This window comes from Balaenoptera acutorostrata, chromosome 1, assembly GCF_949987535.1.
Source record: "Balaenoptera acutorostrata chromosome 1, mBalAcu1.1, whole genome shotgun sequence".
NCBI lineage: Eukaryota > Metazoa > Chordata > Mammalia > Artiodactyla > Balaenopteridae > Balaenoptera > Balaenoptera acutorostrata.
Window position 1 is genome coordinate 46,614,462 of NC_080064.1, and position 26,057 is coordinate 46,640,518.

A 26,057-nucleotide genomic window follows, 5' to 3' on the forward strand; every position below is an offset into this window, starting at 1 on the left:
AGCCGAACTTGGTGCCTGGCACAGCTCGCAGGGCTCGGGTTGAGGGGCGGGGAGAAGGCGTCTCGGGAGCGCGGGAACAGCCTTCCAGCCCAATTAAGATTTGGGATTTTGTCCTCTCTCTGAGCGTAATCTGACGCCGTTTGGGGGTGGGGGTGGGGGTGGGGGTGGGGGTGGGGAGGGGGAACGAGGCCGAAACCCGATCCTTCAGTCCGGGGGCTCCGTTAATATTTAATCAGGTAGGATCATCCGATAGGGCTCAGGTGGCGTGATCTCCTGGACCCTGGGCGTCGCGCACCCACACTCCGGAAGGTTTCCCCCGCGGCGTCGAGGCGCGCGCGGCTGCAGGAGGGCTCAGGCTCAGGTCGGGTCCGAGCCAGGAGGGGCGAGCCAGGCAGTGAGACGGCCCGGGGCCGGCAAGCCTCTCCTCGGCGCAGCCCCCAAGCCGGAGGCCTAGAGCCCGGCCCGGCGCGCGTCCCCGCCGGGGCCCGAGTCCCGCGCTCGCATCGAGCTCCCCGCCGCGAGGCACAGGCGCTGCGGGCCTGGCCCGCGCGCTGCCCCCGGCTCCCCCCGCCCGACGCAAACCTCTCCTGTCCCCACGATGGGTACGGGCAGCTCCCGGCGGCCGTGGTGGCCGCCGCTGCTGCTGCTCCTGCTGCTGCTGCTGGGACCCGCGGGCGCCCGCGCGCAGGAGGACGAAGACGGCGACTACGAGGAGCTGGTGCTCGCCTTCCGGTCGGAGGAGAACAGCTCGGCTGACACGGCCCAGAACGTGGCCACCGCCACCTTCCACCGCTGCGCAAAGGTGCGGACGCCGCGGTGGGAGGCGGGGGCGAACCCGCGCGGGGACCCGGGCGGTGGCCATATCCTCTCTGGCCTCAGCGCCCCATCCCCCACCCCGGAAGGGAGGGGCTGGAGAGAAAGTCACTGGGGGTGGGGGGCCTCTGCTCACCCGAGGACGGGCTTGGCGCGGATCTTGGGGACTGCGGGCGCGGTGGCGGGGAGAACGCGCACGGCGGCTCTTTGGGGTGCGCTCTGCGGGGGAAAGGTGCGCGGGGCTCGGAGACTGGTAGGCGCCAGCTAGGACGAGCAGAGCACCTCCAGGATCGCCTGCTCAGATCCTGGACGTGCCTCACCACTGAGGCTCGGGTGGGCAAGGCGCTAGTGCCCGAAACGTGCTTAGAACGGCCCCGGGCAGAGAGGAGATATTATTATGCGTCCTGACGCGGATTGGGAAATCTGGGTAGCGCAGAGTGTGTGTGGGGAGTGTGGGAGGGTGTGGGCTTGGGGGTCTTGGGACGAGACGGCGCTGCTGTGACAGGAGTGGAGCGGGAGAGAAGGCGAATGAATGATAGTGGCGGGAGGCAATTTCTTCATGCCACAAAACTCACATTCTAGTATTGCATCTTTTTCAGCTGAAGAAAAGAGCAAAACTGAAGGGGAAGGGACGGAGTTATTCTCCAGGCCCGTTGGGGTCCTTGGGCTCGTCTGGGAAGGGCTTGTTGGTGCTCTCGGGAAGGAAGGAGCCTGGTAGCCGCAGCCCACCCACGCCTGTCCACAGTGGGTGGGGCGAGTTTCCTGAAGATCAAGGCCAGCACCTGGCCACTGGGCTATGGGAGCTCCTGCCCAGGGTTGGGACTGCTGCTTCCCTCCAATTTTAACCTTCCCAGGGCTCAACTGAGGTCCTGCTACCGGGCTTGGAGTCAGCTCTGGGGTTGAATCCTGGCTCCATCACTCACTAGCTGAGGGGTGCTTGGCAAGTCACTTAACCTCTGAGCCTCCATTTTCCTTATCTTTAGAAGGGAGGTGACAGTCCTTCCCGAGGGTTTGTTGTAAAGAGTCAGTGCTGGGCAGATGGAGGAATGAAGGGAAAGGGGCTCTGTTGCCCACGTGAGTGACCTCCCCACCATGTGAGCCAGTGAAGAGAGCACTGTAGGAGGTAGCTATTTACCTGGCTGCAGTGCAACCTCCCAGTGATGCCCTTTTTGCTCCAAACTGCAGCTCCTGGGGCAGAGGGGAAGTTCTAGGCTAATGGACATCTGGCCTGCGCTTCTGCCCCAGCTCCTCTGCCTGAGTGTGCTGGGTGCAGAGGGGTGTCAGGCCCTTAGTGTTGCCTGTGTCCTGTGTTAGTGGCAAGAGGGGAGGGACCTCTCTTCTTCAGTCTGGCTCCCACAGAAGAGTGAAGTTTACTCAGCTCCTAGCTCCTTCTTCCTTGTTCCCTGAGCCTTTCACCTTCTAGAAGGATGTTGATGGGTTGTGACAAGGATGAGAAAGGGCGTTTCAAGTCACCACTGCCCCCAAATAACTATTCTAGAAGTAGTGAATACCCCATCCTGAGAGGTGAGTAAGCAAAGGCCAGACAACCACTTAAACCAGGCGCTTGAGGGTATTTCTTCCCCAGCAGAAGTTTGGAACAAGAACCTCCAGAAGTTCATTTATTCATTCCTTCAATGGATATTTTGTAGAGATTGAATTTATAATAAAAATATTTTTGGCGGGCAGAGAAAGATTTTAGACCAATCCTTTTATTTTATTCATGAGAAACTGAGACCCAGAGAGAGGGGTTTCACCCCCCGATGCATTAGAACTAGGCTTCTAGGGCAAGTCTCCTTCCAGTGCACAAAGTGTCCTCCCAATTCATTAGATTTTCATTTAGCTGAGGGCATTTTAGATGGGCCTTTGAAGCATAAATAGGAGTTTAAATGAAAGTGGCAGGGGAATTTTATTCTAGGTGAAGGGGGTAGCATGAACAAAAGCTCAGACCTGGGAAAGCCAGAGGTGGAGACTAGGGAGCACATGTGCACAGTTCCTTATCTGCCTTCTGAAATGTAAAGTGTTCTGAAACCCAAAAGGTTTCTTGTAATTTATTTGGTGGTAACCTGACCTGAACTGACATGAGATTATTTATAATTTATCCCACGGATGTAAATATTTATATTCCTATATTTCGCTGCATAGATTACAGTATGCTGCTCCAGACGCCTCTGAGCACCCTGATTGCCTATTACTACCTTTCTAAAGTCCAAATAAGTTTTGAATCTTGAAACCCATTTGACCCTAAGATTTTGGATAAAGGGTTGTAGACTGTATTCTACTCTGGTGCACGTACAGAGATGTGGGAGATTAGGCTACAGAGGTACGTTGCAGCGGGGACCAAGGGGGAGCATGTAGTTTGGACTTTGTCAGGCTATGGGGAGCCACTGAAGGTTCTTGAGCACAGGTGTGTCTGTTTGAGAGCAGTGGGAGCAGATAAGAGCTAAGAGCAAACAAATCTGCTCCTGTAGACCATGGCCTTGAGTCTTTTATCCCATGTGAGAAGTGTTGCCTTTGCTCACTCAATCATCCCTTCTGTTTGCTAGATGCTTTACACAACTACATCTCTTAGCCTTCCCAGTAGGCCTGTGCCGTAGGTATTATGTTCCCCACACCACAGAGGAGATATCTGAGGTTCAGAGAGGTTGAGTGACTTGCCCATGACCACATAGCCAGTAAATATTGAGGTTGGGATTCAGGCCATGTTTTTGGACTGCCTCCGGAGGGGGTCAGGGAGGTACTAGAACCGGGAGGAAGTGACTATTTCAAATTGAGACACAGGGAAGGGAGGTGTAATTAAGAAGGTCTTCGGGAGGAGGTGGCCTTCAGGCAGGGCCTCCAGGGGTGGCCAGGCCTTGGTCGGCCCCACAGAGAACTAGGTGCAGGTGCAGAGGAGAACCTGGTGTTGACTGTGGCCCATGGTTCCCGTTTTTGCCTGACTGTCGAGTTTGAAAGTGTGGTATATGTTAGGTTAATACTAATAGTTGGCTTCTATGTGGTTTGGGGGTCCTAATTTGGTGACTTCTCTTTATACTTCCTATACTCTATGGAGTTTCTTTTGCTGTAATTCTAACTTGTAAACATAGGTGGATGAAGCAATCATAGCATCCTTCTTCTTTTTTTAATGTCATCATGTCACTCCTCCTCGCTGGGGGCCAGGACGCCTGGAGGTTGCCAGGCACCTACATGGTGGTGCTGAAGGAAGAGACCCACCGCTCGCAGACGGAGCGCACCGCCCGCCGCCTGCAGGCCCAGGCCGCCCACCGTGGCTACCTCACCAAGATCCTGTACGTCTTCCACGACCTTCTCCCCGGCTTCCTGGTGAAGATGAGCGGCGACCTGCTGGAGCTGGTGAGCTCCGTCTCTGGGCGGGGCACTACTTCCAGAAAGGGCTGGGCTGCCACGTGCATACAGGGGACTGTCCTGGGTGTGCCCATGGCTGACCATTAGGAGGCAGCAAATGTTCACAGAGTGCTTACTGAGTACCAAGCACAGTGGCTCCTGGCCTTCAGTACGGGATGCCCTTCAAGCCTGGCCATACCTCAATGGTACTTCATCTTCATCTGAAAGATGAGGAGACCAAAGTTCAGAAGGGACCACACAGACAGCCAGAGGCAGAGCTGGGATCAGACCCAGTGGTCTGTCTTCTAGCTGTCTTTGTGTTGGTGAACTTGCTGCCTATGAGAACCCTACAGGAACAAGGCCCTATGACATTAGTGGGGCCAGAGTCATTTTATAAAAACATGACTCAAGGATCCAAAATTCCTTTGAAACTGATGCTATTCAGAAGGTTCCTCCTGTAGGACAGGGAGGCTGTTCCCCCTCCAGCCCGACCCTGATGTCACCTCTTTGGTGCAGGGGCAGAACAGACATGGGTAGTTGAGGACTTCTGGCCTCCCTTCTCCTCATCCTGGCCCTAGTGCTTTAAATGCATATCTTAAAAACCTTTCCTGGTGAGGTTCCCTGCGAAAGGGGGCTCCACTTGAAGCGAGTTGAGGGATGTAAGATTTGTAGCTTTAATAAAAAGGCAGAAGAGGGCTTCCCTGGTGGTGCAGTGGTTGAGAATCTGCCTGCTAGTGCAGGGGACACGGGTTCGAGCTCTGGTCTGGGAAGATCCCACATGCCGCGGAGCAACTAGGCCCGTGGGCCACGGCTACTGAGCCTGCGCGTCTGGAGCCTGTGCTCCGCAACGGGAGAGGCCACGATAGTGAGAGGCCCGTGCACCACAATGAAGAGTGGCCCCCGCTTGCCACAACTGGGGGAAGCCCTCGCACAGAAACGAAGACCCAACACAGCCAAATAAATAAATAAATAATAATTAAAAAAAAAAAAAGGCAGAAGAGAATTTGGCAAATGCACCTTTAAAAACAAAACAAAACAAAAAAAAACAACCCTTTCCTTGTTTTAGCCTCTGCTCCCTTCCTCCCAACCCACCCCCCTCCCCTGTCCTCCTAACTTGATGAGAACACATGGTTCCCATTTTCACACTGATTCTCCGCGTGGCTGGGGTGCTTCATAGCCTCCTGCAGACACTGAGACCCAGAGCGGGACAGGGTCTTGCCCGAGGTCACACAACACATAACTGGCAGAACGGGAATTTAGGCCCAGGCCTCCTTGCTCCACTGTACTACTACTGCATAGTTTCATTCCATTCAGCATATGGTGGCTGAACAACTACAGTGTGTTAAGTCCTGTGGGGACAATGACATGGATTAGACAGGGTCCAATCCCTTAGTCTAATAGGGGAAGCATCAGGTTAAGGCCTTCAATCAGTCTGCTCATCACATATTTAATGAGCACCTACTATGTGCTACAGACATGAGGATGGACCACCAGCCCTTTCCCTTGAGCTCACAGTTCAGAAAGAGAGACTGAGAAGTGATGGCCAGTCAGTTAACTGGGGGATGATATGCCCAGCACAGTGCGGGGGAAGGAATCAGATGCCCACAGAGCCAGATGGCACGCATGAGCCCCGAAGGCCAGGCAGCTTCTCAGAGGGGAGACACTGCTGAGCTGCAGGCCACAGACATGTGCCCTCAAGAGCTGGGCTTTGGCATCGCGCCAGCCTGGGTTCACGTACCCTTACTAGTTTGTCTAACCTTGGGCAATTTTCTTCACCCCCTGAGTCTCAGTCCCCTACCTGTAAGCTGGCATGAAAATAGGAACGGTTCTTTAAGGACTAAATGAGATCATCATGTATTTAAGTAGATGCTAAGCAAAGAAACTCACGGAGGTGTGGACAGGTTAAGGAAGCCCACAGGGACACTGAGGCACCCAGGGATGAGTTGCCGTGACAAGTTGATGGGCGAGGAGAGGGAATAGTGTCGTCTCTGCCAGGTGGGAGCTGGAGCTGTGGAGCAGGGGCTGCCCCGGGGGACCCGTGGTCACCAAAGGATGCAGCCACTGTGGGAAGCTTGCACCAAAACAGAGAGGGAGTGAAGACACCCTCTCATCCCCCAAAACTCCTGCTGGGCCTCCCTCTGGCTGATCCCAGCCAGAAGTCACTGCAAGGAGGCCTGGGTGCTGCAGTCTGCAGGGTCAGCCTCCCAATGCCTTGCAGGGTGGAGAAGGGCGGGAACGGATCTGGGGGAAACAGAATGGCCAGTGAGGGCATCATGATTTGGGCATGGAGTCCAGGTCCAGCCTTCCCCGGGGCCTGGGCACTGCCTGGCTCCCCAGATGGCATGTCAAATTCAGAATCCTTCCTAAAAGGCATCCTCCGTGCTGGCGGGTGCTGGGCTCCCCAACCTGAGCGAGGAAACCCCACACCAGGAGAGGACAGGTGTGTGACTGGTGTGTGACTCGGGACAGGCTTGATCAGGTGGGTGAAGGGCTGTGGCTATGGCTACTGTCAGCCAAATGGCTTTTGAAGCCGAGCCCCACCTCTCTGCCTTCTGCAGGCCCTGACGTTGCCCCACGTCCAGTACATCGAGGAGGACTCCTTCGTCTTTGCCCAGAGCATCCCGTGGAACCTGGAGCGGATTCTCTCTGCGCGGCGCCAGGCGGATGAACACCACGCTCCTAGTAAGGGCCCCATGCTCCCTGCGCCTCTCCATCCGAGCTGAGGCCACGTGCCGCTCTCTCCTCCCTGCCGACGGTCCTCACCTCCCAGGGGCGTTAGAGCTCAGTCCACTCCGCTGACCCCTTTTCTGTCCCATTCCACCCAATCCAGCCCCCATGCCCTGCCTTCCTTCTGCCTCAGGTACAATGCAGAAGTCTTTTTTTTTTAAATGAGCCCCTCTCCCACCTTCTAAAAGTTCACGTTTGCCTCTTCTTGCCATTTGGCCCATCAGGCTGCACTCAGGTGGGGAGAGGGTAATCCTGACCTTGACATCCCCTAAGGCCCACAGGTCTGGGTGATCCCAGTGCCTTGAGGACAGGACTGGACCCCATAACGGGACAGATAAGCCCCGTTTGCCACGCCCCCACCTGGTCTCTGGTCTCCCGCCTTGCCCTGCTCCTCCTCCCTTCAGCATCGCTAGGCTTCCTGGGGTTCCCTGCGTGGGCTACTCTGTGTGTCCCCTCCAGGCCTCTCCTCCCACTCTTCCCTCTGCGTGGGGTGGCCTGGCCAGGAGGAGGAGGAGAGGCCAAGGAAAGCGGCCTGGGTTTGGGCAGGGCCTTGTAGGTGGGTGGGGGTGCCATTTATTGAGCTGGGGAAGAAGGGAAGGACAGCTGGTTTGGGGAGATCAGGGGCTGTGGTTGGGCCGTGTGGAGTCTGAGGAGCCCACAGCATGAGGTCTGGAGCTCAGCGGAAAGACAACGCAGTGCTGCTCCGGGACTCAGCCAGACCTGGGGGTGAGTTCAGCCTCCGCCCTTTGCTGGTTCACGTGGGGTCTCGGGAAGGCGTTTCCCTCTCTGATCCTCCCCTTCCTCATCTGTAAAATGGGCACAGTAACCCCTTCCTGTCCTCACAGGGCGTAGTGAGGCTCCAATGAGGTGAAGGATGTGCAAATGCTTTGGGAACTGAAAGGCTAGGCGGGTTCTGAGTTGCTGTCATCGTGACAGACGGTAGACCTGGGGCCTCCCAGGGCTCGCGGCCAGGATGGGAGATTAGTAGGAAGTGTGGTGCGTCACCCCAGGGTTGACAGCGGCAGAGGTGCGGGGCCTGGTCAGGCAGGGTGTGCTGACCGTTCTGGGCAGCCTGTGGCCAGGGAGGGGGTGCCCTTGGCAGGAAGAGCCTGCCTCTCCCCACCCCAGGCTGCTCCTCTCTAGGCAGAGACCCTAGAGACCCCACCTTCCACATCTGTGCCTCAGGGACCTCCTGGAGCCGGCTAGTAAGGGGAATGGGGAGGGAATGCTGTGCAGGGGGTTCCGGGGGACCCCAAGCCAAGCAGGAGAGAGAGAAGGCCACAGCCCCTAAATTAGTTTCCTAGGGCTGCCCTAACAAAGTACCACAAACCCGGTGGCTTAAAACAATAGAAATGTACTCTCCAGTCGGAAATAAAAGTGTCAGTGGGCCAAGCTCCTCCCAAAGGCTCTAGGGGAGCATCTTCCCTGCCCCTTCCAGCTTCTGGTGACTGCAGCGTTCCTTGGCTATGGCTGCATCACTCCTGCCCATACCTCCTTCATATGATCTTCTTCGTGTATCTCTCCTCTTCTGTTTTTTTATGAGGACCCATCAATGGATTTAAGGCCCATTGGGATAATCCAGGATGATTTCATTTGGAGGTCATTAACTTAATCACATCTGCAAAGACCCTTTTGCCAGATAAGGTCATGATCATAGGTCCTAGGGGCTAGAATGTGGACATACATTTTTTTGGGGTGATCGTTGGACCCACTGCCCTCCCCCAGGCCAGAAGCAGATGTGCGATCCTTTCCTTCCCCACTGGGATGCCCATGGATTGCCTTACCCTCCTCCTGCTCCCAGTGGCTGTGAGAGGTGGTGGGGATGGAAGACAGGAATGTGGAGTCCATCAGGAGTCACAGAAGGGCTTGGCTGGACGAGGCCCCCCGGGGGCTGTTGGGTCGGAGTGGGGCAGAGTGGGAACCATGCATGTGAGTGGAGTGGTGCACCCGGCCAGGAGCAGACCCTTCCTTCACAGAGAGGCCACCTGGCAAAGGGCTGACGAGCACAGGCTCTGGAGACAACTGCCATGCTCAAACCCAGACTTCAGCATTTTCAAGCTGCGTGAGCTTGAATGAGCCTCAGGTTCCTCTGCAAAAACGGGAGGTGATGACAGTCCTATCTGGGGGGCTGTGTTGGGGTTAATGCTCTTTATGCTGTAGCGAGCCTCCATCCGTGTCTGGTATAGAGTGAGAGTGCTGTCATTTCAGCCCTCCCCCTCCTCTCCTTCCATGCCACAGTAAGTTCTCGAGTAGCCACTGTGCTCCAGGCACTGTGCTAGGTGCTGGGGACACAAAGACCAACAAGATGGACTTGGTCTCTGCCCGCGCCCCCCACCCCGCCCCCCACCAGAGCTTCTAGTGCATGAAGAAGGCTAATCCTTACACAGATAGCTACATGACACCAGGTAGTCTGGATGGGGTAGGAGCTACGAAGGAGTCTAGACAGCTGTGAGCATGGAGTCAGGAAAGGCTTCCTGGAGGAAGTGACACTCAGCCAAGCCCTGCAGTGGGTATCATTAGCCCCACCAGGGGGAGCATGTCCAAGCAGAGAAATGAACAAGGACAGAGGCCCTGAGGCAGGAAGGGGTGTGGCCTGCGGGGAAGAGGCAAGAGGGTCAGGGTCAGGGCCCTCCTGGGCAGAGATGAGGAGAACTTGGCTGCCTTCCGAGCTTCTAGGCATGGCAGGGGCTGTCCTGTGGGAGGGAGAAAGCTCCCTGCTCTGGAGGGATGCAGGAGGACTGGGCGCCCACCTGCCATAGCTCCCTGCACTGAATCAGAGGCTGTAAGAGGCCACTCGCAGGTCCCTTTGCCCTTAGTGATAACTCCTCTTGAGGCCCCTTTTCCCCTCTGCGACATGGGACAACAGCGGTCCCACCTTGCATGGGGGTTCGAGGACGGAGTGAAGGCCTCTGAGGCTTCCGAGAGCAGTGCTGCAGTCTGGGGCTCTGCCTACTTGACCCTCTTCCTTACTCTCCTTCCACAGGTGTCACACCTGCAGGCTCTCCCTGCTTCCTCCTGCCCCCTCCACCTTTGTCCCGTGTAGGCATCTCCCCAGGAAGTCCCCTGCAGGTCTCGTCGCATCTTGGTGCCTGCCTCCTGGAGAATCTGAACTGACCCAACTAGAAATGATGAAGTGTAGGTGGTAGGCTTTTGGAGAAATTCCAATATTGCTGTTTTCTCTGAGCCTGTAACTTGTGTCAGTTGGAACCAGCCACCGTTGAGCCGTCCTGGCAGCTGGTGGAGTGGAGAAAGCATGGGCTTGGACCCAGGAGGCCCAGATCCACGCATCCTCCTTGAGCCTCAGTTTCCTCTCTGTGAAATGAGCGGACCTGCTCAGACGGCCATACAGGCCTGTTAGTCTCCTTTTACTTGTCAAATCCTGTTCTCTCTTTAAATTCTGTGGTCTCAGGTTTGGGGAGCTGTGAAAAATTTTAAGTAGGGGCTTGGCATAGTTTTTTCCATTGTATTTATTAGTTTCGAGTGTTCACATTGTTATTTCATATTAATATTAATATTATGGAGCCAGACTACTTGGTTCTCTTGCTGGTTCCACCATCACCAGCTGTGTGACCGTGGACAGTTACTTACCCTCTCTGTGCCTCACATTCCTTGTTTGTGATATAAAGATATAAAAGTATGTACCTGGAGAGGATTTTCTGAGTTGACATATGTAAGGTGCTTAGAGCAGTGCCTGAGACATGGTAAACAATTTATACGTGTTAACTATTACGTTAACCTCATGGTTATTCTTTCCTTTCGAACAAACCTCACCTTGGAAAGCTGGAGGTGGCCTGGTGGAGGTATATCTCTTAGACACCAGTATCCAAAGTGGCCACCGGGAAATTGAGGGCAGGGTGGTAGTCACTGACTTCGAGAACGTGCCCGAAGAGGATGGGACACGCTTCCACAGACAGGTGAGCATGTCCCTGAGGCGGGAGGGCTGCCCCCGTCCCTCATCCCCGACCTGGAGGTGATGCCACCCGCGGAGTGCCACAGCTGCACCCCTGCTGGCCTCCCCAGCTGTCACTGCCCCTGCCCTGCCATCAGTTGTGGGTGGGGACGTCTGTCCGGTCACTCACTGATATTATTACAGGGTGGATGAGCTTTCTCACTCGGGTCTTGTATTGGTCGAGCAGGCGAACAAGTGTGACAGCCATGGCACCCACTTGGCTGGGGTCGTCAGTGGCCGGGATGCCGGCGTGGCCAAGGGCGCCAGCCTGCGCAGCCTGCGTGTGCTCAACTGCCAAGGGAAGGGCACGGTGAGCAGCACACTCACAGGTGAGTGATGGCTCCGGATGTGCTGGTCTCTGCATCCAGACCTGGCATGGGACGGGGCTTCAGCCCAGGGAGAACTGACTCCTGACCGAGGAGACCAAGGCAGCCTCTGCCCCAGAGGCAGAGTCCCAGAGTGTCAGAGTGGGCAGGGCCCCCAGGGGTCATGAGTGCCGATGGAGAAACTGAGGCCCAGAGAGGGGCAGGGCTCAGCCCAGGCAGGTCCTGCAGCTTTGACCCCTAGTCAGTGGTCTTTCTACAGTTTCACACTGCTCCCCTTTCCAAATCTTTTAAAATAGTTGCGTCTTTTGTCATGTTACTTTGGATTTGGATGTATCCTCGAGGTGATCTAAGCAAACTTTCTCCATCTTCTGCTTAACACCGGGGGACTCTCTCCTTCTCATGACTGATTGGAGCCCTGGTTGGGTAGACCTGGTAGAGGAACTGGCAGAAGACTTTTTTCCAGACTCTTGCAGGTTTCTCCATCCAGTCACCTCTGGCAAGGTCCAGCTTAGAGCTAGGACCCTGGGAGGCCTGTGGACAGAGAAGAGGGTGGCAATTCTCACTTACTGAGTCCCTCCTGTGGCCAGACCTTGAGCAAAGGACTTTGTACTCCATACCCTGAGGGTGGTATTGTGAGCCTGTTAAACAGTTGAGAAAATCAGCCCAGAGAGGGGAAGTGACTTGCCCAGGGTCACACAGTCAGAGCCAGTGACCTTGCTGGGGAAGGTGCCGGCTCTGAGTTTGACCTCCACTGCAAGCACCCAGACCCCTGTGTCAGACGCTGGCCTCTGAGCTGGCGGAGGCAGCCATAGGCCTTTTTGAAGGGCTGGTGGTGCCTGCCTTGTGCTTGGTGAGTGAGCTCTGCCCTGATTCTTTGCAGTTTAGTGCACAGGTTTTTGTTTGTTTGTTTAATTAATTTATTAATTTTTGGCTGCATTGGGTCTTCATTGCTGCGCGTGAGCTTTCTCTAGTTGCCACGAGTGGGGGTTATTCTTCATTGTGGCGCGTGGCTTCTCATTGCGGTGGCTTCTCTTGTTGCAGAGCATGGGCTCTAGGCACGCGGGCTTCAGTAGTTGTGGCACTCGGACTCAATAGTTGAGGCTCGCAGGCTCAGTAGTTGTGGCTCGTGGGCTCTAGAACACAGGCTCAGTAGTTGTGGCACGTGGGCTTAGTTGCTCCGCGGCATATGGGATCTTCCCGGACCAGGGCTTGAACCTGTGTTCCCTGCATTGGCAGGAGGATTCTTAACCACTGTACCACCAGGGAAGCCCTAGAGCACAGGTTTTGATGTTCAGTTTTAAAGGCAAGAATCAATAATCCCCTGCCCTATCAGGTGATCCTTCCTTCCTGTCCCACCCCTTTATCCACTGACCTCAGCTCAGCAGGCCAATTCCCAAAGGTCAGTGTGCAGAGGAGGGGAGGCCCGCTTGTGCCCTGAAAGGCCTTCCACAGGCCTGGCACCCTAGGCTTGGAGGGTTTCCCGGGGAAGAAGAGGTCCCCGCTTTGGGAAGGGCCCCTAGCACATTACCTGGAGCAGAGCGGGGGCTCCACGAACAATAGCTTTTACTTTCGTGGTCACCGCCGGTCTCCTCTGTCAGCAGATTGTTGAGGTAAAGTGTGTCAAGTCCGAGCACAGAAACATATATACAGCAGGTGGTTGATAAATGGCAGCTGTAATCGTGCTTATTTCTCACCTCCACTCCTACTTCCGCTCTGCCCCTCCTGGTGTGAGGGGCAGCTGTCTCCTCCTAAGAGGAGCCTGGCTATGGGACCCCAACTCCCACCTCTGCTGCAGCCCCGGGGACCTCCCAGAGGCCCAGATCCAGAAGGTTCTGAGAGGTCAGCCGGCCACACCCCCATCTGACGGAGCAGGAGCCGGAGCCTGAGAGGAGGAGCTGTCAGCTCCGGGTCCCCTGGCACATGGGGGCCAGAGCTGGTGTTAGAACCCAGGTCTCCACTGGGCCTGGGCTCCAGGCTGCACACTCGGCTCTGGGGCGGGGGAGTGCAGCCGGGGTCAAGGCATGACACCCCCCGAGGGGGCAAGGTTATCAAGCCCCACCCCCGACCCCACTCCAGCTCCAGGGCGAGGAGTCTTTTGATCCTCGACACAGTTCGAGCAGTAGTGTCCCCTTTCACACGTGGGAGGGCAGGGCCCACAGCTGCGAGTGGGCAGTGAGGACTCACTGGAGAGTGTGTGTGTGTGTGTGTGTGTGTGTGTGTGTGTGTGTGTGTGTGTGGTGGGGGAGGATTACTGTACACCAGCCCTCAGAGGATGGCAACGAGGCTTGTGAAGGTCAGAGGCAGGGCAAAGGGGGCCCTTCCTGTTCCTCTGAGAATCTTACTTATCCTCTTGGTGCCTCAGTTTCCTGGAAAGGGAAAATAATAGTAAGGTTACTGTGAGGATTGTGTAAATTCCCATAGTCAGGCACTTAGAAGGAGCCTGGTGCATATAAGTGCTCGGGAGTGGGCTGGTTTTATAAGTGCTGCTGTTGTTAACATGCTTCCCATGTGTACTAGTAAGGGTTGTCCAGAGACACAGAACCAATAGGATGTGTGTGTATATTTATATTTATAAATACATACATATACCACATAGTGGGCGATTTATCTTAAGGAATTGGCTCACATATTGTGGGGCTGGCTGAAATCTGCAGGGCAGGCTGGCAGGCTGGAAATTCTGGCAGGAGTTGATGCCAGCATCTTGAGTCTGAAGGCAGTGTACACACAGGTTTCCTTCCTCCTTGGGGGACCTCCATCTTTTCTCGCAAGGCCTTCAACTGATTGGACGAGGCCCACCCCCCATTATGGAGGGTAATCTGCTTTACTCAAAGTACTGATGTAAACATTAATCACATCCACAAAGTACTTTCACAGCAACACTTAGACCTATGTCTGAGCAAACACCCGTAGCCTCGCCAAGTTGACGTGTAAAATTAACCCTCACGGGGGCCTTGGGGGCGGGGGTGGGGAGGGGGAGCGTTCCTCCCCATGGGTGACCTTGGCTTTGTCTTCTCAGGCCTGGAGTTTATTCGGAAAAGCCAGCTGGCCCAGCCGGCGGGGCGGTTGGTAGTGCTGCTGCCCCTGGCGGGTGGGTACAGTCCGACCCTCAACGCCGCCTGCCAGCACCTGGTCGGGACGGGGGCAGTGCTGGTGGCCGCTGCGGGCAACTTCAGGGATGACGCTTGTCTCTATTCCCCGGCCTCAGCTCCCGAGGTGGGTGCTCCCGAAGGGAGGGGAAGGTGGCAGGTGGACCCCTGGGGGCTTCATGGGGTGTGCTCCTGAACTGGCCTGGCTTTGGAAGGACGTGTCGGAGACGGCCAGGGCCGAGCCTGGGCAGAGGAGGGGCTTGAACCTCCACCATCCCAGTCTGTGTACAGCACCAGCCTCAACTCTCCACTCCCCCAGTGCAGCTCCAGCCCCACGCCCTGGCCCCTCTCCCTCCGAATGTCTCGTGACTCCCCCGTCCCCTTCTCCCCAATCCCATCGCCTCCGGCCATCTGCTGTCCCCTGGATTGATACCATAGCTCCCTCCGCTTTCTCCCGGCCTCCCTCTGCTCCCTCTCTCGGTCCAGTCGGTAAGGGCCCAGGGGCTTTGCCCGCATCACTCTCCTGCCAGTATCCCAGGGCCTCCCCACTGTCCACCTCCCCGCCCGCCCCCGAAGGCCCCCTGAGGCCCTGCATTGAGGGTCCAGGTGTGTCCCAGGGGAGCTACATGAGCACAGAGATGACGCTTCTCAGCTTGAGAGGTTGACCCAGTAGGTCCAACGCCCGTCCTTTCCTCTAACGTGCGAGGGCACCTACTGGCGGTGTGGGCACCGGGGGGACCAAGGGGAAGGAATCTCATCCCACTTCAAGGACATCATAGTCTTGGGGGGGGTGTTGGGGTCAGGGGGCAGGTGGGGGGCACACATGTCAGCCTGACACTGATGGATAACCTTCCCTGGCTGCCGAATTTTAAATCGCATAAAGCAGACAAAACCCAGCAGGTCTTTTCCACCTTGCCGGCTCTGCTTTTCTCCTTAGCACTTATAACCACCTAATGTGTTGCATTGCTTACTGTTTGTTTACTGTCTGGGTCCCTCCCTAGAATGGAAGCACCTTGGGGACTTCGGGAATGGTGCCTGGCATGCGGTAGGGACAGAGGGCAACACCAGGGCCGGGTGGGGCAGAGAGTGCCAGAGTTCTGCCTGGAGAGTCAGATTTCCCTCAGGAGGGGATATTTGAATGGGCCAAACAGGTATATAAGAGTTGGCCAGCCCAGTTGGCAAGGTCTCAGTCTCCCTACATCCTCTCCTTGGCTCCCCTCTCTGCCATCCACTCCCTCACCTCTCCAGGTCATTACTGTTGGGGCCACCAATGCCCAGGACCAGCCGGTGACCCTGGGGGTCCTGGGGACCAACTTTGGCCGCTGCGTGGACCTCTTTGCCCCAGGGGACGACATCATTGGTGCCTCCAGTGACTGCAGCACCTGCTTCACATCACAGAGTGGGACGTCACAGGCTGCCGCCCATGTGGCTGGTGAGTAGCTGCCCCACCGCCTCAGCCATCATGATTCTGACAGCCCCTTTGGCAGGCAGGGTCTGCACCAGGACCACGTGTGCCAGGCTCTGTGTTGGGTATGGGGGAGTAAAGATGAGTCAGACTGATGGTGCCCTCAAGGACGCTCAGTCTGATGGGGGAGGCAGGTGCACAAACGGAGTAGCCAGGGCTGTGTGGAAGGGAGAGGTGCCTGACCAGGCTAAAAGTCAGGGAAAACTTCCTGGAGGAGGGACATTTCATCTGGGGTTTGGTGGATGAATAAGAGTTTACCTGGCAAACAAAACAGCTATTGCCAAGGCTCGGAGGTGTGAGAGTAGGATGTACGTCTTGCTCTGGCCATCTTTTAGCACGGGATTGCAGGTGGTTTAACTTCTAAAGAACAGCTTGGTGTGTCTGTGTGTGTGTGCGCGCTCATGTGTGCACCAGGAGAGGAGTCCCAGGTTGGGAAGGAGGGCCAGGCCACCACCATCTCTCACCACCTGCCCCACGACCAGGCATCGTGGCTAGGATGCTGACCGCTGAGCCGGAGCTCACCCTGGCTGAGCTGAGGCAGAGGCTGATCCGTTTCTCTGCCAAAGACGTCATCAATGAGGCCTGGTTCCCCGAGGACCAGCGGGTGCTGACCCCCAACCTGGTGGCTACACTACCCCCCAGCACCTATGGAGCAGGTCAGCAGGATGGCAGGGCGGGCAGAATCCAGACTGGGGCTTGGGAGGTCTCAGGGCATCTGTGTGGCCTGGGCAATCTTGTCCCTCCCTCATCTGTGGAGGGAGGATTCGGCCACCGGCTCCTAGACACTGGGGGAGATTGAGTAGGACGGGCTCCGGAAGGGCTTTGCAAGGGCTTTCATGACCTGTTTTAATGGGAAAATGGATCACGTTCTTTAAGGCCCCTCTCCCCCACCAGGAGCCAAAGATCTGGAGCCCTCTGTGAGCAGAGCCCTGACGGAGGCTCCCCTCCCCAGCCACCCCTCCTCACCCCAGGGCCTCGTTGCAGGTGGGCAGCTGTTCTGCAGGACCGTGTGGTCGGCGCACTCGGGGCCCACGCGGATGGCCACGGCCGAGGCCCGCTGCGCTGCCCCTGAGGAGCTGCTGGGCTGCTCTAGCTTCTCCAGGAGCGGGAAGCGGCGGGGCGAGCGCATTGAGGTGACCTGTACCCTCCCGTCGGAGCGTGCAGTGGGGTTCTCGCTTCCAGGCCCAGATCTGCCCGAGCCCCTTCCTCCTCTGAACTCCAGCGCCCGTCTGCAAGTTCAAGCCGAATGGGGCATATCTCAGTCACGCGGTTTGGGTGCTGCGGGAGGGAGGCACACTGAGGGTTCCCGGGAGACTCTGCAGGATGAGGATGGATGGATTCCTGTGCCCGCCTCGGGGGAGGGGAGGGCCAGACGTGTGCCAGGGATTCGCTGCCTCTGGACGCAGTGGTCTCCAGGGCCCTTTTCACTCAGATGTTCCATGGTTCTGGCAGTTGAGAAATCTTCTCAAAGCAGCGAAAGAGGGGACTTGATGGGAAGGCTGCAGAGCCTGGCACAGATGCCATCTGGCCGCAGTGTTTTGGTGGAAGGGCAGTGCCTAGGCCAGGAGGACAAGGGGCGGGCAGGTGTTTCTGTCTGGGAGCCGGTGTCTGGGAGTGTGCTTGACTCTGCAGCCTCCTGCGTGTGAGTGCACGTGCGAGAGGCTGAGAGTGGGGCAGGGCTGAGCAGGCCAGGTCCTTGCTCTGGGGTCTTAGATTTCCCTGTATCTGCATTTTGAAGTCACTCTCAGCGTCCAGAAGAACTTTATAACACTCAGAACTGCCCATCTGCGGAACCATCTGCCTTGGGTGGAAGTGAGCTCCTTGTCCTCAGGGGCTGGCTGGCCCCTTGCGAGGCCATTGGAGACGTTTCAAGGGGCTGGGACCAGGTGCCCGAGTCAGCTCCTTCCAGCCCCCTCATCCTGTGTTTTGAAGCCTTTTCTAAAGCAGGTTCCTGTTTCTGTCTTTGACTCTCAGGCCCGAGGGGGCAGGCGCGTCTGCCTTGCCCACAACGCGTTTGGGGGTGAGGGTGTCTACGCCGTTGCCAGGTGCTGCCTGCTGCCCCAGGCCAACTGCCGTGTCCACACGGCTCCGCCAGCTGGGGCCGGAGTGCAGACCCAGGCCCGCTGCCCCCAGCCGGGCCACGTCCTCACAGGTAGGCGGCTGGGCCCACCCTGGGGTGAGGAGGCGTCTCTGGATCCTGGTGCACCTGCCCCCACCCGGCTGGCCCCACGTTGGAGCCCGATGGCCTGGTGTGAAGGCCAGTGCTACCCTTTCCATCCCTGTGGCCCTGGGAAGGCACCTCGTCTGTCTCCGTCTCAGCCTCCTCCTCCCTGAGAGGGGTGGCGGCAGTTCCTGCTTCACTGGGTTGCTATGAAATGAGTAACACCTAGAGCACCAGGCCTGAGGCATCGTAGGCATTTCCCCACAGGCAGCACATTGCATGAGGGGCAGTTTAGGGAGTGGCTCCGAAAGTGGAGCTGACCTTGGTTTAATCCTGGCTCTGCCAGTCGTCAGCTGTGTGACCTACGCAAGTTACTTAACTTCTCTGTGCCTCAGGTGCCTCAGCAATAGAATGAGGATAACGGGTGCTAAGCATTTAGCTTGGTGCTAGGACAACATAAGTGCTAGCTATCCTGGTTATCACCCATTGCTTTAAAGTCCATTCTCTGATATAGGTAACTGTGGATGGGCTACCTTGTGTCAAAAACATGCCCTGGGTAGGTAGCAGGAAGTCGCAGATGGGGACCTTGTGGGGGATCCAGGGATGGTGCCCCTCAAATCAGGAGGGGGCTGAGCTGTCCTGCTTGGAGGGTGCATGGGATGTCCTGGGGAGCGTTTGGGGAGAGGGCAGGTAGCGGGCCTGGAATAACTGGCTCAGGAGTTGATTCTTCATCGAGTATGTACTGGGGAGCCACTGAAGTCTGAGGAGGAGGAGGGTGACTAGGGCGAGTGACGAGTTAGGAGCTGGCTCTGCAGGGGAAAGATGAGCCCAGTCAGGTGGAGGGGCTGGAACAGGTCCAGCAGGCCACCTGCCATCTTATTGGGGTCCTGGCTTGGTGGGAAGTCCACTGTGTTCTGATGGCTCTCCCCTTTGGGAACGCCCAGCAGATGAACTCCAGGGCACATGACAGTTCGAAGACATCGGAGTCATAGAACCCACTACCTATGAAGCACATCCAAAAGAGTCCCACTTTACAGCGAAGGGAAATGCACCCTGACATGCCGAGTGACTTCCCCAAGGCCATGCAGCTAACACGGGCATTCCAGTGACCATGACCCTAACACGTGCAGAGCCCTTGCCCGGTGCCGGATGCTGTGCTGGGCTCCTCATGCATGTCCTCACTTCACCCTTGCAGCCTCCCTTTTCATTTTACAGAGGGAAACTGAGGCTTGCTATAGCCTAGGAACACTCTCTGAGGTCTCGTAGCCAGGGGGGTGTGCCTGACTCCCAAGCTCTGGAGGGAGGCCCATGTCTCCCAGAGAGACATCAAGCTCACCCCTGAACTTCTGCCTGGGTGGCTGGGTTATGGGGAGGAATACCATTTCCTGGTCTAGCATCTCAGGCCTTGGAGCCCCCTCCCCATGTCGGGGTGGAGAGGAGATGATGTTTTCCCTGAGACACTGAGGCCCAGAGAGGTTGTATGGCTTTCCTAAGGTCACACAGCAGGCCAGCAGCAAGGTTGAGCTGAGAACCCAAGAGCCCTGTCGCTCAGGCTAGTAGTGCCTTTTTCCTGCCAAGACTTGTTTCTGGGTTTCCCAGCTCCAGACTCAGACCCTAAAAAGATGGAGACTGAATGGGGCGGGGAGGAGAGACAGAGGGTCCCTTAGCATCCAGGTGTTTGAGCCGGCCCTCCTCTTCCCCAGGCTGCAGCTCCCACTGGGAGGTGGAGGACCTTGGCACCCCCAGGTGGCCTGTGCTGAGGCCACGGGGTCAGCCCGACCAGTGTGTGGGCCACAGGGAGGCCAGCATCCACGCTTCCTGCTGTCACGCGCCGGGTCTGGAGTGCAAAGTCAGGGAGCACGGGATCCCGGGCCCTGCAGAGAAGGTGAAGGGGCTCGGGGGGTCGGGACGGGCGCCGGATGCCGCGTGGGGTGGCACGTGTCCATCCTGTGCAGCTTTTCTGGGTCAATGTTTGTGTCACCACCATACCCTCACATATCTGGGGAGTGGCTTGTGGGGTGGGTGCTGTCAGCAGCTTTTGCAGCTGTGTGGACAGCACCTGTGTGTGTGTGTGTGTGTGTGTGTGTGTGTGTGTGTGTGTGTGTGTGTGTCGCTGGGCCAGTTTTTGCTTTTGTCCAGCTTAGTGAGATTTGCTGTTGGGGCATGCTTCTCCCCCTTTGGAAGAATATGCGTAAATATGGCATAAGAAAAGCAGTCCACACACATTCGCTGATTAACCCACTTAACACATCTGCTGGGAGGATGACTCAGTCATGACCCAGAGGACGGGACACCTGAGCTGAGCGCTGCAGGTGGAGGGGTGGCTAGCGGGGCCAGCGAGGCGAGGAAGGGCTTGCAGAGAGGGGAGGCACGCTGGGGGACTGGGGCGTGAGAGGCCCTCAGAAACTGCCAGTGCAGACTGCAACCTCCCTACGGCTTCTCTATAAGTCTCCTTTTAAAAGCCACAGGGAGCGTCTTAAAAGGAAGCCCTGGGGAGTCCACTCTCCTGCCTCAGAAGAGGTTTTTAAGAGCAAGTCTGTAGTGATTGTGGTCTGGATGCTGCATTTCCCGAGGGCAAGGGCTGTCTCAGGTCCACTTGCTCAGCATGTATTGAGGCCTCTGGCATTCCAGGCACCATTCCAGGCGGTGGAGATACAAACCTGACAAGTTCTCCTGGGGCGTCTTTTCTAGTGGGATGACAGTAAACGAATGAGTAATATTACAGAGTACTTAGAAGTTGCTGTGGAGAAAAGTAAGGCAGGGAAGAGAATGGGGAGGGGGAGTTCAGGAGAGGCCTCACTAAGAAGGTGGGGGACATGACAGGGAACAGTGTTCCAGGCAGAGGGAACAGCCGCGGCAAAGGAGCACCAGGAACAGCCAGAGGGCCAGTGAGGTGGGAACCGAGTGAGGCAGGGAACCAGAGACAGGGTTCAGGCGGGGCCTGAGGGCCACAGTAAGGACTTTGGTTTTTGCTTGAGTGAGCTGGGAGCCTCTCAGGGTTCTGAGCCTGGGGTGTGGGGAGGGGAACGGGTGTCTGACCTGGGTGTGAGCGGGTTCGTTCCGGCCGCTGCGCCACGAAGACTGCAGGGAAGGGGGCGGAAGCAGGGAGGCCTGCTATAGGCAGGTGGACAGCCACGGCGACTGCCCAGGCCCGGGGGCGGGGGCTCAGCCAGGGCAGGAGCGTGGAGGACGCTAGGGCCTGGAGGAGGAGCCCGCAGACCCGAGGGACGGCGTGGTGGGAGCCGTGGAGGGGGCATCCCAGGCTTTGCCTTGCCGCTGGCCGGGATGGGGAGGGCTGTGGGGAGCGTGGTGTCGGGGGAAGACCAGGAGTCCGTGTTGGCGTGGCAGACTGCGGCCTGTGCCCTCCCGGCCTGGCTCACAGTGTGCTGGGCCATACGTGCGCTTTCTTTCGTCCCCTGGCCCTGGCAGGTCACCGTGGCCTGCGAGGGAGGCTGGACACTGACCGGCTGCGGGACCCTCCCCGGGGCCTGCCCCACCCTGGGGGCCTACGCTGTGGACAACACGTGTGTGGTGAGGGGCCGGGACATCGGAGCAGGAGGCAGGACGGGCGAGGAGGCCGCCGTAGCCGTCGCCATCTGCTGCCGGAGCCGGCCCTCAGGGGAGCAGGCCCCCCAGGAGGCCCAGTGACCGCCCTGCCCAGGACGCGTGCATGGGGAAGGGGCCAGGGCCTGGGGGCCGTGGTCCCAGGCCTCGGCTGGGCTTTGAAGTGGTTCCTCCTTCCCCCTTCCTCAGCCTGGACCCCAGGGAAGAGGATACCTCTTGCTTCTGGAGCTCTCGCGCTGGCACTCGGGGTGCGCTGGCTGTCCGCCTGGGAGAACCCCAGCTCTCGGCCTGGATCACCCCTTCCCAGGCCTGAGCTGCATGGGAGGCTGAGTGAGTAGGGCTGCAGGTGCCAGGCAGCCCCTCCCTCGCTGTGGGGCTGGGTCCACATGCCACCGTTAACGCTGGTCAGGCTGTGCTCAGCTTCCTGCCAGCCGCTCCCAAGATGCCAACACTGTGGGTAGAATTACTTTTATTGAGCAGTCAGTCAGTCCTCAGGCCTCCATGCAGGAGGTGGTCATCCTCCTGTGGGTAGGCAGGGAGGCGCTTGAGGGCTGGAAGGGGCCAAATATTGGTCAGGGGAAGTGGAAGGTGGAGATGGCCCCTCACCTCCTGCCCGCTTTAGGGATGCCCCGTTGGGCTCCCGAATTAGTGGGAGATCAGTTTTCCATGCCTCTGGGGGGTGCAGGGTGGCACTGATGAGGGGTGATGCTTCCCCAGATGTGGTCAGCATTTCAAAGTGTCCAAAGGGCTTCTCCACCCACCTTCTCACAGAGTTTCAGAGTAGCCCTGGGGCAAAGGCAGGGCCTATATTCATACCCATTGGATAGATGAGGATGTTGAGGCTGGAAGCATGAGCCCAGGGCCAGCTGCCAAGATGCCTTGGTTCAAGTCCTTGCTCTTTAGAGAGATCTCCATCAGTTCGGTGATCTCCACGGGCCCTCCCAGTCCTGCTGTTACGACTCACCTCCTGAAGACAGCTTGTTGACAAAATTCCTAGCTCTTGTACCCACCAGCGGCATGACGGATGCAGCCAGATGTGTCCCAGGTGATCACGGGGCCGTGCCTTTGTTTCTCCCAGCTGCCCTCACCTGGCCTGGTCCCGGCTTTGCAGTCCACCTGGCATCAGCCTGCAGGGGGACATCACCCCAGGGCTGACTCTTCAGTTCCCAGCGGAGGGCCACGTGCTCCATCCACCCTCTCACCCAGTCCTCGCTCCTACCCTGCACAGTACACAGTGTCATCCCCACTTCAGGAGGAAACTGGGAACCAGGGATGGGGGGTGGGTGCCCACTATTCACACAGCCAAGAAGTGAGGCGGTGCCAGGGTATAAACCCAGATTTGTCCCTAAAGCCAAAGCTCTTTTTACTGCACCAGGTTGGGCCCCCCATCTTTATAATAACCGAGGCTCATTAGGGAACACAGACCTGGGGTAGCCCTGTGAGCAAGGACAGAAAACTGGGCAAAAGGTACTGGCCGATTCACGGGGACCTGAGTGGAGAGGCCTTTGGAGGGATGCAGGGATGGAGGGGGAAGGGGAGAAGGGGGAGGTGCAACTCTCCCTCCTTGAGCTCCCCTATCCCCAGTCCCACCCAAGCAAACAAGCACGCATTTGTCTTTTTGGTCTGTTTGTCAACAACTCTCTGTTGCCTTTTTACAGCAAGTAGTTTTTCTAGATCTCTGTTTTGCTTTTGTAACTTGAAGATATTTATTCTGGGTTTTGTAGCATTTTTATTATACAGTGACTTTTTAAAATAAAAACAACTTGTCATGACTCTTGCCTGAATTTGACCGTCTAGGATGAGGCCTTGCTTATACAAGATGCTTGATAACAGTCTGTGGGGTGGTTGAGTAAATCAAGCCTTTGAGGAGCGTTTGTATTTTGAGTACAAGTACTCGAGTACTTGTGCCCATCCTGGGATAAAATCAACATCTTCCTCTCGCTTCCGAGTACCCCCAGCAACCAGGGCTCCCCCTCCTTGGCAACTTCTGCCCCACAACGTTCTAGATGCGTGGGGTGCCCGTGTCCTTTCCATTCTCCTCTCCCAGCACCTGGCACAGGGCCTGGTGCAGAGTCAATGTTTATGGTATACGTTAATTATACAAGTTTCTGAGGCTTCTGTAGTGAGTATTATGTCCATGGTCGTTTTTCATGATTTGAAATTAAGAACAGCCTCAGAACTTTCCACCTGGCCAAGTATAATCATCCCATGCAATGCGGCCCCCCCGGCCCCCAGCCCCACTCTGAGGCTGGCAAGCGTAGCTGTCTTAAGCAAGGCCTAGCTCTCAACAGCCCATGTTATAAGTGATCAGGGAATCGGCCTGCAAAAGCAAAAATCCTCTCAAACTCTATTTGCTGACAATTTAGTGTCATGGAAAGCGTTCAAGAGCTGCCAGCTGCTAAGGGCCTGACTGCCAGCGGGCGTTTGTGTAAGTGGGCCTGCTGGCACCCTGCCTGCTGGGCACATGGACACCCCTCGCCCACCACCCAAGAGTCAGGGGTCAGTTCCTTAGCTGTCCACGCCCGGATGGCTCCAAGATCTGAGAAAAGGGAACGACTGTTCTTGCAGAGGTTGGCAGCTCATCACTGGGAGTTGGGGAGGAATGGGTGTGGACCACAGAAGAAAGGTCTGGAGCAGCAAACACCCTGGGAGAGGGGAACCATGTGGGCAAACGCAGGACATTAGGGGTGAGGCTGAGACCTGCGGGGTCCAGCAAGAAATCCAGCTTGACCAGGGACGTGATTTATGCTGGGGACCATTGGGAGACCTGAAAGCTATGGGGGAGATGTCTACAGGCCATTGGCCTGAGTTTAGCACATCCTATCCAGCTTTGCAAATGAATCCTGAAATGGTCAGGGTATCCAGAGGAGGAAACAGTAAAAGGCTTAGAAAAAGACCCACTGCCCCTTGTTATTAAAGAGTGGACCTTATTCACACTGTCAGTGCAAAGTACAAAAAGGAATCAGCACCATTTCCCACCAGGTCACTGGCCCCTGGCACCCCTTCCCCCGACCATAGCCATTTTCTGATATACACAGAAAAATGTCAGTGAACCCCCAACTCTGTTTTTGAAAAATTTATTTTATACCCTCAGAAGCTAAGAACTGCCACTCAGTGAACCAAATTTAGAATTAAGTTTCTTCCCTAGTCTATCTACTTCCTTTTGAAATTTTATAAACAAAATTTTGTACACAAGAGGTAGCAGAGGAAAATTCCAGTCTGCTCATTCCAAGCTCAAAAGGTAACGGCACACACCTCGATGTTAGCAGGGAAGGTGGAGCAAGACAGGGTGAGTCTGGTGACACGTGCTCTAGGCCCGCGTTTGTTCCGTCAGGGCCGTGTGTGGGCTCCAGGGGAAGTCACGGGCCGGGTGCCCTTCGGAAGGCTCATTTGCGTTCTCTCCCAGGACGCCTCTAAGGGGCTGACTCGGCCATCCTAAGACGGGCCTCATGAAGGGAGCTTCTTGAGAACACACAGCATTGAGTTTAGTTGTGCAATTCCTACTCGATTTGCAGACCATTTTGAAAGATTTATAAAAACATCTTCATCCAAACAATTGGCAGTAAAAATGACCCTTCTTCCAAAGTAAGCCTGTCATAATTGTCACTTTGTTGTATGACATTAAAAAAAAAGTCATCAGCAGGTTCGTAGACTGCAGCCATTGGAAATCAAGGTTACTGGCAAAGTGAAAGTGATGTTCCTTGCAGCAACGTGAGCAAATCAACCAGGGCACCTAGTATCAGCGACAGGTGATCCTGGTCCTGATGAACATGACTGAGGAGAGCAGGTGCTGGGGGCTGTGGAAGGCATTGTTTCCACAGGAACGAAGGGACAGAAGTGGCAATTTCACTCCTGAATCTGGGCTCCCGAGAGTGCAGCTGCCAGCGTGATATCCTCACGGCTGGCATTTCAGCGTCACGCCCTGTGGGGTCGCTTTGTGAGGATGGGGGCGGAGGGGACGGCTGGGGAGATAGTAGGACATGGGGTATTCGTGTACTCCAAATCCGTTTTGAGACATCACATTTGAATTTGCAAGAACATCAGAACCACATAAAATCTGCCGGCTGCCTCTGACGCTTTCCCTGGGGCGCAGTTCTGCTCTCAGGTGTCGGCCCTCCACCTACTCAGTGTCTTTTGACAGAAGCCACCACCAGCCTGTCATGCAGTCGCAAACTGCAGCCTGGCTGCACCGTAGCTTCAGCCTCCGACCGTGAGATGACAGGGTCTGCAGCGCACAGTGGGAGCAGCTGTCTGTCCTGCCACGGGCCCACTGAGCCTCTCTGACTCTGCAGACCTGTGACTGGGGCCACTCGGCTCTTCCTGAGGCTCCCCTAGTCCTGTGCGTGGTGAGCACAGGACAGGGCAGGGCACACAACTAAAGGCAAACGGGGTTGAAAATGTGTGTAGTGACTCAAAACCCAAAACATACAAAATATACGAAATATGTTGGCATCCCCCTCCCCTCCAGAAAAAGGGGGAGCTGGCATCTAACCTGAAATGAGTGCGTGGTACAAAACTTGGGAGACCCAACTAAATGGATGGCTGTTCAGTTGCTTACTAGTTACTTCTTGTCCCCATCTTTTTAGTGTCAGTTAGTCATGCTGAGGAGAAACTAAGTCTCAAATTC

General features: G+C 56.5%; 1 protein-coding gene across 1 annotated transcript; it reads left to right on the forward strand.

The window, feature by feature from the left end:
* Positions 1 to 173: 173 nt before the first annotated feature.
* On the forward strand, positions 174 to 23,202 carry PCSK9 (proprotein convertase subtilisin/kexin type 9). Its single transcript, XM_007164387.3, has 12 exons — positions 174 to 802; positions 3,970 to 4,161; positions 6,711 to 6,834; positions 10,660 to 10,793; positions 11,016 to 11,157; positions 14,171 to 14,367; positions 15,489 to 15,672; positions 16,188 to 16,361; positions 16,690 to 16,838; positions 17,680 to 17,857; positions 19,570 to 19,751; positions 21,296 to 23,202. The coding sequence occupies exons 1-12, from the start codon at positions 599 to 601 to the stop codon at positions 21,512 to 21,514; spliced, it is 2,079 nt and encodes a 692-aa protein (XP_007164449.3). The 5' UTR covers positions 174 to 598; the 3' UTR covers positions 21,515 to 23,202.
* The last annotated feature ends 2,855 nt before the right edge of the window (positions 23,203 to 26,057 follow it).

What these genes read in the sequence shown, in the direction of transcription:
- PCSK9 (XM_007164387.3), top strand. Translation starts at nt 599, where the DNA reads ATGGGTACGGGCAGCTCCCGGCGGCCGTGGTGGCCGCCGCTGCTGCTG. An exon ending in CCTTCCACCGCTGCGCAAAG is followed by an intron (nt 803 to 3,969) that starts GTGCGGACGCCG and finishes GCTGGGGGCCAG; the next exon opens with GACGCCTGGAGGTTGCCAGG. An exon ending in CCCCGGCCTCAGCTCCCGAG is followed by an intron (nt 14,368 to 15,488) that starts GTGGGTGCTCCC and finishes TCACCTCTCCAG; the next exon opens with GTCATTACTGTTGGGGCCAC.